The sequence below is a fragment of the Chiloscyllium plagiosum genome, unplaced genomic scaffold (genome assembly GCF_037043375.1).
Source record: "Chiloscyllium plagiosum isolate Xiang-an unplaced genomic scaffold, Cpla_swu_hap1 HiC_scaffold_5, whole genome shotgun sequence".
Lineage (NCBI taxonomy): Eukaryota > Metazoa > Chordata > Chondrichthyes > Orectolobiformes > Hemiscylliidae > Chiloscyllium > Chiloscyllium plagiosum.
The window spans coordinates 51,446,150-51,463,615 of NW_028270143.1; the positions used below are offsets into that span (position 1 = coordinate 51,446,150).

General features: G+C 42.7%; 1 protein-coding gene across 1 annotated transcript in view; it reads right to left on the reverse strand.

The window, feature by feature from the left end:
- The window catches only part of galnt12 (UDP-N-acetyl-alpha-D-galactosamine:polypeptide N-acetylgalactosaminyltransferase 12), an 82,137-nt gene extending 75,477 nt beyond the window's left edge, over positions 1-6,660 (reverse strand). Inside the window, exon 1 of the mRNA XM_043689958.2 lies at positions 6,136-6,660. Within this exon, the coding sequence (XP_043545893.2) occupies positions 6,136-6,536 (401 nt within the window). The 5' untranslated portion in view covers positions 6,537-6,660. The remainder of the gene's footprint in view (positions 1-6,135) is intronic.
- Between the last annotated feature and the right edge of the window lie 10,806 nt (positions 6,661-17,466).

Here is a 17,466-nt window from a genome sequence, read left to right on the forward strand (position 1 = left end):
TGGGTGCTCTGATAATACAAATATGAACAGATGGTATCAAAAGGCAATAGTTAGGATTATTGTCACATGTACTCAAGGACAGCAGTACAGGAATACAGTGAAAAGTTTACAGCACCATCTTAGGTACAAGATACGTAATAAAGAAAAGAATTATGTTACCTTATTCATAGTATACGTTAGAAAAATAAGGAATAAAATTAAAAAGACAAACATTACAGTCTTCCTATAAAGAGCCTGCAGTAGATCAACACAAGAGGCTTCCACATGTGGTCTGACCGGACGCACAAGCTGCTGACTGCCCACACCTGCCCCAAGTCCAACAACCTTCCCCGCTCCACTCCAGGCACGCTGGCCATCTCGCTGAGTGTTACTGGAAAACTGAATGTCATCATCCAATGCATGAAGAATAGAAAATAAAAAGTATAAGTTTTGCAAATATTATACAGAGCATTGGTGAGACCACTTCTGGGTGCTGGGTACAGATCTAGTCTCATGTAAGTAAGGACACGCTGCACTGGAAACACTTCAAAGAAGGTCCACTCAACTGATGAAGGAGTAATCTTCTGAGAAACAGTTGAACATGTGGAAGTTGTATCCATTCGCGTTTAGAAGATTAATGATTTTATTGGAATCTTTTGTATCTTAGGTTGTGGTGGTGGTGGGGTGGAGCAGATGTGATGAGTGGGGAGAGAAAGACAGAATTGAGAGTGCGATGGTCACAAGATATTTCTCCTTGTGGGAGAAACTCGAGCAAAGGGACACAGTTTAAAAACAAAGGATCTCCCATTTAAGTGATTGGGAGGATGAAATTCTCCATGTCTAAGACTTGAATTTGCAGTCCTCTTTTCCCAAAGGAGTAATGGAAGCAAGTCCTTGAATATTATTAAAAGCTGCATTAAATAGTTTACGAGCTAGAAGGTACATCAAAGAATATGGAGATTGGCAGGAGAGTGGACCTGAGGCCACATCCATATGATCTTAAAATGGCAGAACAGGTCAGAGGAGCCAAAATGGCTTTCTTCAACTCCTAGCTCATGATTGTATGATACGAACATTACAAATATTCTAAAATAGGCAGAAAATATTTATTAAAAATGAAAAGACTACCTATAGGCAACAATGATAGGTAGCACTTGCTGCTTTCACACATGGGGAAGGGATAGCCTAATGGTATTATCATTGCACATAACATTCTGGAGATTGGGTTTCAAATCCAGCAATGACCATGAAACCATTGCCAATTGTTGAAAAAACCCATCTGGTTCCTGAGTGTCCTTTGGGTACTAAATGCTGGACTAGCCAGTTACACACTTATGCTGTGAATGAAGTTTAAAAAAACTTGAGATAAAACAAATCCTCCTCAACTATTCAGGCTGCACAATACACTTACACTGTTCTCTAAAAGAATAACTTGCACACTTGTTGTCATAAAATCCTAATGTCTGCTACATCATCTCAATAGTGATAAGGACATCAAAACAAGGCACAACACTATGTCAGTGCACAACATCTTTTAAAACTTCTATTGGAGAGGAACTGTTGCAAATTGAATTGAGACACGGCTAACAGCTTAAAAATGCAAAGCCACCTCAAAGCAGAATGTTTTTTTTTAAAAAAATCACTCTCAGGAAGAGTGCAGAAAGAGAGAAAACCCACAATTTAGACTGATTAAAGATTATGGTGGTTTCAGGAAGAAATTGGCAAATGTAAAGTACAGGACATGGATAATATGGCTGTTGATAAACTTCAAAAAGGTCCAGCAATATGCTCCAAAGTTTTATTTCAACTTAGACTTGGCAAAGTTCTAAACACATCAACTGCTTGTTCCCCATATATACACCTAGTGTTCATCCAATTACACCTCAATGAATATATAACCAGCACATGTTCCATAATTCCATTCGGTCTCAGGCCAAATTACTAGATCATAATTGCAATCACAAAAGACCCACCAAAAAGAAATCTTTTGGAAATACAAGAGATCCTGTTTATCGAAACAAGATTCTGAAGGCTTCCAGAGATCACTACAAAAAAGTTGCTTTCTCTATTTCTCTCTCTCTCATTCACGCACAAAAATAAACTTGCTCTGTTTAACACAAAAAAAGCAAGAGAATGAGTGTCAGGGAAATAAAAATTTGAAAGTAAATGCAACCTTCCCTCCTGCTGTATTCAACTACTGAACCCAGACCTCAGGTTCAAACCTACGCTTCAAAAGGCTTCATTAAACTGAATATTCTTTTCTCTTCCTTTCTAATGGACACTATCCCCTTTTAGTTTTGTACCTGCATAATCTGTGCATGTTCACAGATGCAACTGCAGAGAGGCCATATGCTTGACATATGTCTATTATTTTTCTCAGGATCAGCAACTAATAAAATTGCTTTTTCACTCAATACAACCATGCGATTGGCTCTTTATGACTGCAAAAAAAAAGCTATACCCCTCTCCAGTTAACTTGGTGCTTAAAAAAACTGAAACATTTATTGCAATTAATCAAATAGTTTTAAAAGAGAGGAACTGGTTCACTAGCTCTCACCTGGTCAGAACAAAAGAAGTTTGCACAGACTCACTAAAAAAACAACTTACCAGGGCAAAGTGGCAATGCCCTTACCTCTGGGTCTGAAGTCTGGATGCAAGTCTCCTGCCAAGGACAGGTCTCAAAATGTCCAAAAGGTTGATTTAAAGTGAAACAGAATTATTAGGAAAGCTTCACAGCCTACTTGCAAGCATGTAATATCTTCACCTGGATTGCCATTCCCCATATACAGGAATGCACATGTAGAAGTGACCACCATTCACTTCACCTGCCATAGTGACAGACAATTGCAGGGAATCTGATTCTCATTGGTGTATGAGCAATCTTTCAAGGAACATCTACACTTCCAATCATTAGCTTTAATGTCGTTAGTCATTTGTTCCCATTATCAATATTCACTGCTATTCTCAGAGATACAGTATATAATAATTGCTATGTGCGTAGGATGGCAAGTAATGGGAAAATGGCAAGAATCATACACTACAGAAGGAGTTATTCAGTCATATAATGTCATACCAGCCTTGTAAAAGCTATCCAAATAGTCCCAATGCTGGATTATCCCGCACTGTCCGTCAGAATCACACAGATGTACAGCACAGAAACAGACTCTTTGGTCCAACTCACCCATACAGACCAAATATCCTAAAGTAATCCAGTTTCATTTGCCAGCACTTGGCCCATATCCCACTAAATGCTTCCTACTCACATACCCTATCCAGATGCCTTTTAATGTTATATTTGTACCAGTCTCCATCACTTCCTCAAGCAGCTCATTCCATACACGCACCACCCTTTGCATGAAAATGTTGCCCCTGAGGTAACTTATAAATTTTTCCCCTCTCACCCTATGTCCTCTAGTTCTGGGCTCCCCTACCCTAAATAAAAGATCTTGCCTATCTACCCTATCCATGTCCCTCATTCTTTTATACCCCTCAGCCTCTGACGCTCCAGGGAAAACAGCCCCAGCCTATTCATCCTCTCCCTATAGCTCAAACCTTCCAACCCTGGCAACATCCTTGTAAATCAAATTTCTCCTTTTTAAGCATACAGCCAATTCCTTTTTGAAATTTACTTTTAAAGCTGCTTCCACTTAGTCAAGCTGTACATTCCAATTTACAAATCGCCAGATACAAAGAAACAATTTCAGTCCCAAAAGCAAACTTTAGGCCCCTAAATGTAACAAATCAAACAACTATTTCACAATGCACTGTTGAGAATTCCAAAGTCAGATGTGACACAGGGCATAGCAACGTCAAAAAAGGATCAAAGTATACAGCCCTTCCAGCATCTTCTGTCATTCAAGAAGATCACTGCTGAATCTAGGAATTAACTCATACTTGCCTTTGATTAACAAATCTATCAACATTAGACAAAAATAAAAATTAATCTAAAATTTACTATCGTTTGCTATTAATACAAAATAACTTTCCATTTAACTTTCCACAATGGAACAACTTTTTTCTAAAGGGAGATTCAAAAGGGGCAGCTGCATATCCATAATTAAAAGAGCAATCAATCTTGTGAATCGGCTTTTATTTCAGCAAAAGTAGTAGAAAATTGTTTAATGAATTCTAAAGGTCTAAGTCACATTCATGAACATTCAGGAAATTTGACATCCGGGACAATACAACCCTCTTGATAGCTTCTGAATTCAAGTATTCACTATCATTGATGCACAATGCCTCATACGGAGGATAAACGGCAGCAATTCCCAAGCTCTCCACAGACAGTACCTTCTCAGCCCACAGCCTGTATCACTGAAAATGATTAAAAGCAGGAAATACACAGGAACGTGACTGCTTCAAGTACCCCACTAAGCTATTCACCACCATCACAACATTATAATTTTTCACTGTGAATCAAAATTCTGGCAACTGCCTACAGGAATACTGAGTGCTTATCTAAAACAGACGGACTGCAAGCAGCTGAAGAACACCACTTACCACCACCTTTCTAATGACATTTGGAGACGGGGCAATAAATGTTGGTTTTACTACCAAAACTCTCATGCTTCCAAGGACTTTTTTTTTTAAATTCACTTACCAATAGAAATAATGCAAAATAATTATGGGAAAATATTTTTCACCTGTTTTCTTAAGCTTTAAAAAATATCAATCTCTACATCTTTCTTTATAGCTCAGTTGATATTAACTGACTAATACATTGGTGAAAATGTGTTGCTGGAAAAGCGCAGCAGGTCAGGCAGCATCCAAGGAACAGGAGAATCGACGTTTCGGGCATAAGCCTTTCTTCAGGAATGAGGAAAGTGTGCCCAGCAGGCCAAGATAAAAGGTAGGGAGGAGGGTTTTGGGGGAGGGGCCCCTCCCCCAAGTCCCTCCTCCCTACCTTTTATCTTAGCCTGCTGGGCACACTTTCCTCATTCCTGAAGAAGGGCTTATGCCCGAAACGTCGATTCTCCTGTTCCTTGGATGCTGCCTGACCTGCTACGCTTTTCCAGAAACACATTTTCAGCTCTGATCTCCAGCATCTGCAGTCCTCACTTTCTCCCTGACTAATACATTGGGACAGCTTCCAGTCATAAACGATTTCCTTAACAATATAGCTGTCTTAAATGACAAACCTGTAGATTACTGTATTGTCCTAATGAATTAATTTCTCTTATCTATGAACTGCTGCATTTCCACACATTCCATGCTGGTACAGAAAACAGTGGCAGCACCAGAAATAGACAGGGCATTATAAGCTTTCAACTGAACTCTACAATACGAACATTGCTATCTGCCCATGTTATTTGCACTAAACTGCTTGACAATACAGGATAAGTTGTAATTTATTTGAAGTATATACTGAAAATATCAAAATCTTCCATCCTGATGACCAATTGCAATTCCTTCCTAACTCTATTCCTCTCTGGTAGCATTCCAGTGTAAACCAAATTGTTCACAACTTAAATGTTATACTTGACTCACTACACACCTAAACACTTACTAAACAAATCTCTAACTTAGGTGTTGTTGAAATCTTAGTTGGTGCCTTCATTATCTCCAGGCACGATTATTCCAATGCAGTCAATTTCAGACTCCATAAAAGGTACAGTCATCCAGCCAGCACTCCCATGCTCTCATTCTAAAGGTGCACCAACTTTCATTCACCTGTCACCATTGTACCCGTTGACTTCCCAGTTGAGTAACAGCTCGATTTTAAAATTCTTTGCATTCTTGGGAAATATTTCCATGGCTGCAACTCTGCCTTTTGCCATCGTCTCCTCCAAATCAACTTATCCGCAACCCACTAACTCTGGCCGGTCTGGCTATGCCTTACACTGAAGCTCATCGTCCCGGGAATTTTCTCCCCAAACCTCCCGTCCCATTCATCCTTCCTTGCGCGTCCTCACAGAATGACTTCCTTCACAACAACTTCGCACACACATACATTATCGTGCAAATCCTTTCCCATCTGATGTCCTTCAGTGGCTCAGTCACCCCTCCAGTGAAGAGCCTTGGGACAATTCCCCTCCCACCCCCACCCCTTTGCTAAAAGTTGCTATAGAAGTGTTAGGTTGTTGTTGCTGTGTGTGTGTGTGTGTGTACACAGTGAATTGCAGTTGTAACAGCACTCAGTCCCTCCGTCTCACTTACAGCGGGTTCCACCTCTCGGGCAGCCGGCGCCGCAGGGAGATCCTGTCGCTGACATAGATGTTGATCTGATGTTTGCTCACACTCTCTTCCTCCTTCCGCTTCTCCTCGCCCTCCAGGTTCAGGTGAACCGCTCTGCCCAGTTCCCCCAGCGCACCCTCATCCAGCCGCGGCTTCTCATACACGGTTCTCCGGAGGCGGTCGTACTCGGAGTGGCCGGCGGCGGCGGCGGCGGCGGCGGCCGCCACCGAGCCCGTGTCAGCCGCGGGCTCCCAGCGCTCAGCCCGCGGCTGCCGCTTGCCCTGCTGCCCGCTCCGGCTCAGCACCACGAAGCCCAGGGCGATCATCCCGCAGCACAGCAGCAGTAACTGCTTACAGCACCGCCGCCTCCGTGCCAGCAACATCGCCCCCCACCCTCCAAGGACAGGAGAAGGTGGGGGTGCCCCTCCCGCGGCCCAGGGACGGACACACACCGGGCTACCGGCCCCTCCCGCTCCGGACCGTGCGGCGCTCACACACCGAAGCTGCCGCCCCCGCCGTCCCACACAAACTTTCCACAACTCGTCCAGGAAGTGGCTCGCGGTCGGTCGCACGGCAGGCGGGGCCTAGAGCGGAAAGCCGCCGAATGTTGAGGCGTTTCCCTGGAGACCCAGCCGGGGCGGGCGCTAGAGCGTGACACGCTGTCAGCAAGTGCGCATGCGCAGGTCCTGCAGGTGACATAAAGAGGGTGTGGTTCACCAAGATGACCCTGTTCCCCGAGGAGGGCGACACAAGTGACAGCGAGGGGTTAGACTCGTACAGCGGGGAAACACACCCTTCAGCCCAACTAATCCATGCCGACTATTTTTTTTTCAAATTAAACTCATGCCATTTGGCCCATATACCTTTCCTATTCACATAGCGATCCAAATGTATTTTATTTTTTCCCCTTGTTTAGTGGCACAGGAAAAAGACACTTTTGCGCAAATCCTTTCCCATATTATATTTTCCAGCAGAAAAACAATCATGTGGTTCGTGAAACACTGACAGGCACAGACTGACAAAAGCAATGGTTACATCAAATAAAAAGTGGAGGAGGGGACTAAATCAAAAGAGTTGGATAGAGAAATAGCACTTGATCCAAAACCCCAGTGCACACATCTCCCTAAAGACATCGAGAGCACTGGCAGAGGCAGTATGCTCGCTCTCCCGTCAGACGCGAACTCAAACATAACCGCTGCAGAGGAACAGGCAGTCTCCACGACTCGCCACCTGGACACCAAATATATTTTAAATGTTATAATTGTATCAGCCTCTATCACTTCCTCTGGCAGCTTGTTCTGTATATGCACCACCTCTGTGTGAAAAAGTTGCCACTGAGGTCCATTTTAAATCTTTCCCCTCTCACCTTAAACCTGTGCCCTCTAATTTGGACTCCCTCATCCCAGAGAAAAGATCTTGGTTATTTACCTTATCTATGCCTCTCATGGCTTTATAAACCTCTATAAGGTTTATAACCCCTCAGCCTCCTAAGCTCCTAGGAACAATGTCCTAGCCTATCCACCTTCTCCTTATAATCAAACCCTGCAATCTCAGTAACATCCTTTTAAATCTTCTTTGCATCTTTTCCAGTTTTGTAACATCCTTTCTATTGTGGGGTGATTAGAATTGTATGCAGTCCTCCAAAATTGGCCTCATCAATGAAGTCAAGCAAGCCAAATGCCGCTTTCACCACCCTGACGACCTGTGACACTACTTTCAAGGAAATATGTGCCTACACCACTAGATTTAAGTTCAGACATCCAAGAGAGGGATGTAGAGGTGGCAGAGAACTGGGGTGGAGATGGCAGAGACATATGCCAGAGATCCCAGATGTCATGGAGTTGGACAGAGACAGTGTCATTCAGCAGAGGTTTGGAGACTTCAAGTTTATGCAAGGCACAATGCGAGGGAACAAGGCAAGAATGGTTTGATCTGGCTGTGTCCAGAAATAACAAATGAGAGTGTCTGAGATAGTTTATGGAAGTCTCAGTGATAATGTGCACTTGCATTTGGTAGCACAACCAAGGCCAAATCGGGTAACAGATTGCAAATAGACCTATTTAGCCTTTTTGCTAGGATCTTAGTCCTAGGTCAGTTCATATTGTGCCCATCCCAATTGTATAGTTTACTCCTATTGCCATGGTCCCACAAGATTCCCACATGTTGACTTCCCTACTCTTATCTCTTTGCCAATTTGTACGTGTAGCAGATAATAATCCAGACATTACAATTCTTGAGGTCCTGTTGTTTTAATTTTGTTCCTAATTCCTGATATTCCGCAAACAGGACTTTTGCCTATGTTTTTGGTGGCGACATAGGACTGCACAACTGAACCCTCTCCCCCTCACCCAATCTCCAGTTTCTTATTTGTTGAGTAGAAGTGTGATTAGCTTGGTAATTCTGGAACTTCTGCTTCGTATCATACTGATTCATCAGCTATAGGAGGGTGGTAGGTGGTAATCAACTGAGAGTTCCATGTTTGACTTAATGCAATAAGACTCCATCGAATACAGATAACCACTCCTCTTGACCATATGCCACTATTGCATCATTGATAATAAACTTCTTTAAATTCTCAAAAGCTGTTAAAACAAGCCAAAGAAACAGCATTCTATACACTTGAACAAACCAAATAATTCTCTATATAGTTTTCTGTAAATTACTTTAAATGATTTGAAGTCTGATTAATCTGTGTCATGCAGCACATGAGTAAAGTGCTTATTGTACATGATAAACCAATTTTCAGCTATTGTAATTGACTCCACAACAATAGGACACCATAAAACTAGAGGAATATCTTTTCATTAAAAAAAAACTTTGTATATATTTGTAAATATGTTTCAAAAAGATCCAGATTGTGGTGTAGTCAGATGTTCACTCTGATATGCATTTGAGGGGAACTCAAGATAAAACATGCTCAAAATTTGCTTACACTGTTAATTATATCCCAAACAGAAACCCTACTCAGCAAGTTCCCATCCTAAAAAGATCATTTTGCGAATCAGATTAGCATTTACAACACTAACACCATTAAAATACCTGCTTTTTATTAGCTTGTTTTTCAAATTCACAAAGTGGATGCAAATTCATGGAACTACCATGGTGGGATTTGAACTCTGATCTCCAGATTATTTAGGTCTCTGGTTTACTTGTTTGTGAATATATCCATGACATTACTGCCATTACTGTCATCAAAATGCCAAGGTCAATCCTGTCCACTCCCAACGTCCACCTGCCTTCCATGAATGAATTACTGAACAGAAACAAAGTAACAATTTTTCCCTTTTGTTTTCTTCTAGTCAACCTGTTCAGAGATGTTATTACACACCTCTGGAGCAGGTGGGACTCAGAGAAGAAAAGGAATGCCATACGTTGGCAAGGAATCGAACCCAGCACCCCCCACCTGACAGGCAAGAATTCTACCACTGAACCACTGCAAATAAAATCCCTTTATCATGTCAGAGATCTTGAAGGTCAGCTGTTTCAGTCCTGCAACCAATTAAAGTATCCGCACAAAAGATATCAGAACTGGGACAATCTTGCTGAAGGCAGTAAGTCATTGCAGACAAGACTAGAGGGGTGGGATCCTTACTGTCTAGTTGAGGTGATTGTATGCAAGGATCATTTTAACACATTGATAAACAGAAAATGAATAATTTGGCATCATGAGTCATAGAGATATACAGCATGGAAACAAGACCTTTCGGTCCAACCTGTCCATGCCGACCAGATATCCCAACCCAATCCATTCCCACCTGCCGGCCCATATCCCTCCAAACCCTTCCAATTCATATACCCATCCAAACGCTTCTTAAATGTTGCAATTGTACCAGCCTCCACCACATCCTCTGGTAGCTCATTCCATACACGTGCCACCCTCTGCGTGAAATAGTTGCCCCTTAGGTCTCTTTTATATCTTTCCCCTCTCACCCTAAACCTATGCCCTCTAGTTCTGGACTCCCCCACCCCAGGGAAAAGACTTTGCCTATTTATCCTATCCATGCCCCTCATAATTTTGTAAACCTCTATAAGGTCACCCCTCAGCCTCCGACACTCCAGGGAAAACAGCCCCAGCCTGTTCAGCCTCTCCCTATAGCTCAAATCCTCCAACCCTGGCAACATCCTTGTAAATCTTTTCTGAACCCTTTCAAGTTTCACAACATCTTTCTGATAGGAAGGAGACCAGAATTGCACGCAATATTCCAACAGTGGCCTAACCTATGTCCTGTACAGCCGCAACATGACCTCCCAACTCCTGTACTCAATACTCTGACCAATAAAGGAAAGCATACCAAACGCCTTCTTCACTATCCTATCAACATGCGACTCCACTGTCAAGGAGCTATGAACCTACACTCCAAGGTCTCTTTGTTCAGCAGCACTCCCTAGGACCTTACCATTAAGTGTATAAGTCCTGCTAAGATTTGCTTTCCCAAAATGCAGCACTTCACATTAATCTGAATTAAACTCCATCTGCCACTCCTTAGCCCATTGGCCCATCTCGTCCAGATCCTGTTGTAATCTGAGGTAACCCACTTCGCTGTTCACTACACCTCCAATTTTGGTGTCATATGCAAATTTACTAACTGTACCTCTTATGCTCGCATCCAAATCATTTATGTAAATGACAAAAAGTTGAGGACCCAGCACCGATCCTTGTGGCACTCCACTGGTCACAGGCCTCCAGTCTGAAAAACAACACTCCACCACCACCCTTTGAGCCAGTTCTGTATCCAAATGGCTAGTTCTCCCTGTATTACATGAGATCTAACCTTGCTAAACAGTCTCCCATGGGGAACCTTGTCGAACGCCTTACTGACGTCCATATAGATCACATCTACTGCTCTGCCCTCATCAATCTTCTTTGTTACTTCTTCAAAAAACTCAATCAAGTTTGTGAGACACGATTTCCCACGCACAAAGCCATGTTGACTATCCCTAATCAGTCCTTGCCTTTCCAAATATAAGTACATTCCTGTCCCTCAGGATTCCCTCCAACAACTTGCCCACCAACAAGGTCAAGCTCACCGGTCTATAGTTCACTGGCTTGTCTTTACCGCCCTTCTTAAACAGTGGCACCACGTTTGCCAACCTCCAGTCTTCCGGCACCTCACCTGTGACTATCGATTATACAAATATGTCAGCAAGAGGCCCAGCAATCACTTCTCTAGCTTCCCACAGAGTTCTCGGGTAACCTGATCAGGTCCTTTATCATTAAATATCGTCTTTTCAGTTAATCAGCAGGTAAGAATGAACGATCAAATATTTTCTAGCTTCTCACCTGAATCATGGAGTGTTATAATCCAAAAATATCACAGTTCTCATCAATATTAAAAATGTGAAAATAGAACATGACCACATTAGCAAAATTGTATAATGACATAGGAACTGGAATAAGCCATTCAGCCCCTCAAGCCTATTCCACCATTCAATGTGTTCATGGCCGATTTGTGTCCTAATTCCATATAACCTACGTTTGGCCCATAGATCTGTAAAATAAGTGCTTTTTCCGGAACTGAAAGGTATTTTTTTTTTAGAATCATATGGTACAGAAGAGGCATTAAGTCTGCACTGACAAGAATTACTCTAAATCTACACTCGTCCCGTTTTCCAGCACGAGGCAAAGCCTTGAATTTTTTTTTTTAATTTCAAGTATTCATCCAAATATTCTTCAAACTTATTGAGTTTTCCTGCCTTTGCTACCCTCAGTTCACTCCACATTCACAACACCCTCTGGGTGAAAATGTTTTTCCTCAAATCTCCGCGAAATTTCTTGCCTCTTGTTTTAAAATTTTGCCCGTTATTAACCTTGCAGTTAAGAGATGTAGTTGTTTTCTACATGTCCATGTCCCTAAAGATCTTACACTTCAATGAGGTCCTGCCTCAGCCTTTTCTGCTCTAAAGAAATCAGCTTGGGCCTTTCCTGTTTCTCTCCTTAGCTAAAATGCTCCATCTCGGGCAACATCCTGATGAATCTTCCCTGCTTTCTCTTCAGTACAATAATTTGCTTCCTGTAGTGCAGTGACCAGAACTTCACACACTACTCCAGCTGTGGCCTAACCAAAGTCCTGTACATGTCTCACCTCCTGCTGTTCTAATCTATGCCACAGTGGTAACAGATTTGCCTTCTTAGTCACCCTATTAACCTGTTCCGTCACCTTCATGGATCTGTGGAAATGCAACACAAGGTCCCTCTGAGCTTCCTCGTGTTCTGCCATACGATTCCTTCGTTACTTAGTCTAAAGTGCATCACCCCACACTTATCAGGGTTAAATTCCATTTTTAAAATAAATTTTCACTCTCTCTGTGGAGAATCCACCTTGGCTCACTTTGGCACTTGCTCCAGTCGTCATTCTGAAGTTGTGTAACTACCCAGCAGTGAATTCTTCAAAGAACCGTTGTTGCATTATGGGAGATGTTTGCTAACACTCCTGGAAAGTGATTTAGGGCATGCTACTATGTCTAAAGACATGATGTACATGCAATTACAACATTCAAAAGGCATCTGGATGGGTACATGAATAGGAAAGGTTTAAAGGGATATGGGCCAAGTGCTGGGATATCTGGTCAGCATGGATGAGTTGGACCAAAGAAGCTGTTTCCATGCCTACTTATCTATGACTCTATCCCTTAATATGTTTGCTGAACAAAAATATATTGCAGATTTAAAATTAACATCTGTTTGAGCATTCACTGCCATTAATGGAAGAGAGTTCCAAACATCTACCAGCCTTTATGTGTAGACATACTTCCTAACATCTCTGATAAATGGTCTGGCCCTAATTCTCAACCAGTGGAAATAGTGTAGATAAAGATGAACTTCTTTTCCTGTTAATATCTTGAAGATGTTGATCAGATTAGCCCTTAACTTTCTGAACTCTAGAAAAAAACAGGTCAAATTTATATAATCTCTCTTCATAAATTAACTAGGTCTAGGTATCATTCTTGTAAACCTACGCTGTACTCCCTCCAAAGCCAGTACATCCTTCCTAAGGTGAAGTGGCCAGATCTGCTCACAGTACTCCAAGTAGGGTCTAACCAGGGTTTTGTATAACTTCAGCATAACTTCTGTATCCTTGTACTCCAGTCCTCTAGATATAAAGGCCAGCATCCCATGAGCTTTCTTGATTATTTTCTGCATCTGTTTGTGATATTTTAAAGATCTAGTCACCTGAACCCACAATTCTCTTTGGACATCCACTGTATTTAACTTCATATCATTTAGAAAGTACTCCAATCTATCCTTTCTTGATCCAAAATTAATAACTTCACTTGAACATAGAATATAGAACAATACAGCACAGAACAGGCCCTTCGGCCCACAATGTTGTGCCGAACATTTGTCCTAGCTTAAGCACCCATCCATGTACCTATCCAATTGCTGCTTAAAGGTCACCAATGATTCTGGCTCTGCCACTCCCACAGGCAGCGTATTCCATGCCCCCACCATTCTCAGAACCTACCCCTGACATCCCCCCTATACCTTCCACCCTTCACCTTAAATTTATGTCCCCTTGTAACACACTGTTTTATCCAGGGAAAAAGTTCTGTTTACTCTATCCATTCCTCTGATCATCTTATAAACCTCTATCAAGTCACCCCTCATCCTTCGCCGTTCCAATGAGAAAAGGCCTAGCACTCTCAACCGATCCTCGTACGACCTATTCTCCATTCCAGGCAACATCCTGGTAAATCTTCTCTACACCCGCTCCAAAGCTTCCACATCTTTCCTAAAGTGAGGCGACCAGAACTGCACACAGTACTCCAAATGTGGCCTAACCAAGGTCTTGTACAGCTACAACATCACTTCACGACTTGAATTCAATCCCTCTGCTAATGAACGCTAATACACCATAGGCCTTCTTACAAGCTGTATCCACCTGAGTGGCAACTTTCAAAGAGCTATGAACATAGACCTCAAGATTCCTCTGCTCCTCCACCTTACTAAGAACCCTACCGTTAACCCTGTATTCCGCATTCTTATTTGTCCTTCCAAAATGGACAACCTCACACTTGACAGGGTTGAACTCCATCTGCCATTCCTCAGCCTAGCTCTGCATCATATCTAAGTTTCTTTGTAGCCGACAACGGCCCTCCTCACTATCCACAGCTCCACCAATCTTCGTATCATCTGCAAATTTACTGACCCACCCTTCGATTCCCTCTTCCAAGTCATCAGTAAAAATTACAAACAGCAGAGGACCCAGAACTGATCCCTGCGGAACTCCACTTATAACTGGGCTCCAGGCTGAATATTTGTCATCGACCACCACTCTCTGACTTCGACCGGTTAGCCAGTTTTCTATCCAACTGGCCAAATTTCCCTCTATCCCATGCCTCCTGACTTTCCGCATAAGCCTACCATGGGGAACCTTATCAAATGCCTTACTAAAATCCATGTACACTACATCCACTGCTCTACCCTCATCCACATGCTTGGTCACCTCCTCAAAGAATTCAATAAGACTTGTAAGGCAAGACCTACCCTTCACAAATCCGTGCTGGCTGTCCCTAATCAAGCAGTGTCTTTCCAGATACTCATAAATCCTATCCCTCAGTACCCTTTCCATTACTTTGCCTACCACCGAAGAAAGACTAACTGGCCTGTAATTCCCAGGGTTATCCCTATTCCCTTTTTTGAACAGGGGCACAACATTCGCCACTCTCCAGTCCCCTGGTACCACCCCCGTTGACAGTAAAGACGAAAAGATCATTGCCAACGGCTCTGCAATTTCCTCTCTTGCTTCCCACATAATCCTAGGATATATCCCGTCAGACCCGAGGGACTTGTCTATCTTCAAGTTGTTCAAAATGCCCAACACATCTTCCTTCCTAACAAGTATCTCTTCGAGCTTACCAGTCCGTTTCACACTCTCCTCTTCAACAATGCGGTCCCTCCCGTTTGTAAATACTGAAGAAAAGTACTCATTCAAGACCTCTCCTATCTCTTCCGACTCAATACACAGACTCCCATTACTGTCCTTGATCGGACCTACCCTCGTTCTAGTCATTCTCATGTTTCTCACACACGCATAAAATGCCTTGGGGTTATCCTTGATCCTATCCGCCAAAGATTTTTCATGCCCTCTCTTAGCTCTCCTAATCCCTTTCTTCAGCTCCCTTCTGGATATCCTGTATCCCTCCAACGCTCTGTCTGAACCTGGTTTCCTCAACCTTATGTAAGCCTCCTTCTTCCTCTTTACAAGACATTCAACCTCCCTCATCAACCAAGGTTCCCTCACATGACCATCTCTTTCCTGCCTGACAGGTACATACATATCAAGGACACGTCGTATCTGTTCCTTGAAAAAGTTCCACATTTCAACGCCATCCTTCCCTGACAGCCTGTGCTCCCAACTTATGCTCCTCAGATCCTGTCTTGCAGCATCTTATTTACCCTTCCCCCAATTGTAAAACCTGCCCAGTTGCACGCACCTATCTCTCTCCATAACCAAGGTGAAAGTCACAGAATTGTGGTCACCATCACCAAAATGTTCACCCACTAACAAGCCCATCACTTGTCCCGGTTCGTTACCAAGTACCAAATCCAATATGGCCTCCCCTCTGGTCGGACAATCTACATACTGAGTTAGAAAAGCTTCCTGGACACACTGCACAAACACCGCCCCGTCCAATCTACTTGATCTAAAGAGCTTCCAATCCATATTTGGGAAGTTGAAATCGCCCATGACAACTACCCTGTGGCTTCTGCACCTTTGCAAAATCTGTTTCCCCACATCTCTGCTGCTATTGGGGGGCCTATAGTAAACACCCAATTTCCTATTTCCTAAGGAGTAAACACTCCTTTCCTATTTCTGACTTCAGCTCATACTACCTCCAAAGGCAGATCCCCTCGAACTGCCTTTCTGCAGCCGTTATACCATTTCTAATTAGCAACGCCACCCCCCCCCCCCTCCTTTTTTACCATCCTCCCTAATCTTACTGAAACATCTGTAACCAGGAACCTCCAACAACCATTCCTGTCCCTCTTCTATCCACGTTTCCATGATGGCCACAACATCGCAGTCCCAGGTACCGATCCACGCCTTAAGTTCACCCACCTTATTTCTGATACTCCTTATGTTGAAGTATACACACTTGAACCCATCTCTGTGTCCGCAAGTATTCCCTGTCAGTGCTACCTTCTTCACAGCCTCCCTACATTCTTGGACATCCTGACAAACAGCTAGCCTACTTGCTGGACTACAAGTCTGGATCCCATCCCCCTGCCAAATTAGTTTAAACCCACCCGAAGAGTGCTAGCAAACCTACCTCCCAGGATATTGGTGCCCTTCTGTTTCAGGTGCAACCCGTCCTGCTTGTACAGACCCCACCTTCCCCAGAATGCAGTCTATTTGTCCAAATACCTGAAGCCCTCCCTCCTACACCATCCTTGCAGCCACCTGCTTACAATAAACTCCACCTGCCACAGTTTTTCAGCATTCACTTAGCATAAAATTATAAAGGGATATTGATCGACTATCTCCATTGTCTATAGTGTACCTAGCTTTGTGTTATCAACAACTTTGTACTTTCTATGCCATTATCCAATTCATTAATAATGAGTGTGAATAATTGAGGCAGAACACAGATCCTTTTGGGACATTATGATCACACCCTGCCAATTTGAGTACCTATCCATTATCTGTATGTTCTGCCACCTGCCATTCAACCAATTTCCCAGCCATGTCAGCAGTTTGCCCTCATTTGCATGGACGTCTAGCTTAGTTAACAGTCTTCGATGTGAGACTTTCTCATTTGGAAGTCCATGTAAGCATTCATAAGACACTCCCCTGTCCACTTACTTAGTCACTTCCTCAAAGAATTTCAGGCATGACCTACCTGACATGTTGGTTCTCCCTGATTAACTGAAAATTTTCAAGGTGTTCAGTTATCCCATTTTTGATTATAGACTCCGACAATTTCCCACAGATGTTAGGCTAACTGGTCTGTAATTGCCTGGTTTTCCTCTTTCACCCTTAAAAAAAAAACTAAGTGACATGTACAATTTTACAGTCAAGAGGGACGATTCCTGTATCTGAGGAATTTTGGAAGGTTATAGTTAAGAAGTCTACAAATTTGCTCCTTTACATCATTTAACACCCTCTGTTGTGAATTGTCGAGTTCTGGAAATTTGCCACTTTTTATTTCGATTAATTTTCATATCACTGGTGTTTTACTTATGTTAATTTTATTCAGTCCCTGTTCCACTGTTAATATCCTTAGAACTTCTGGCAAGCTATTCTGCTTTTCTACTGTAAGTACTTAAGCAAAGTAATTATTCAACATATCTATTATATCCTCCGAGTCATT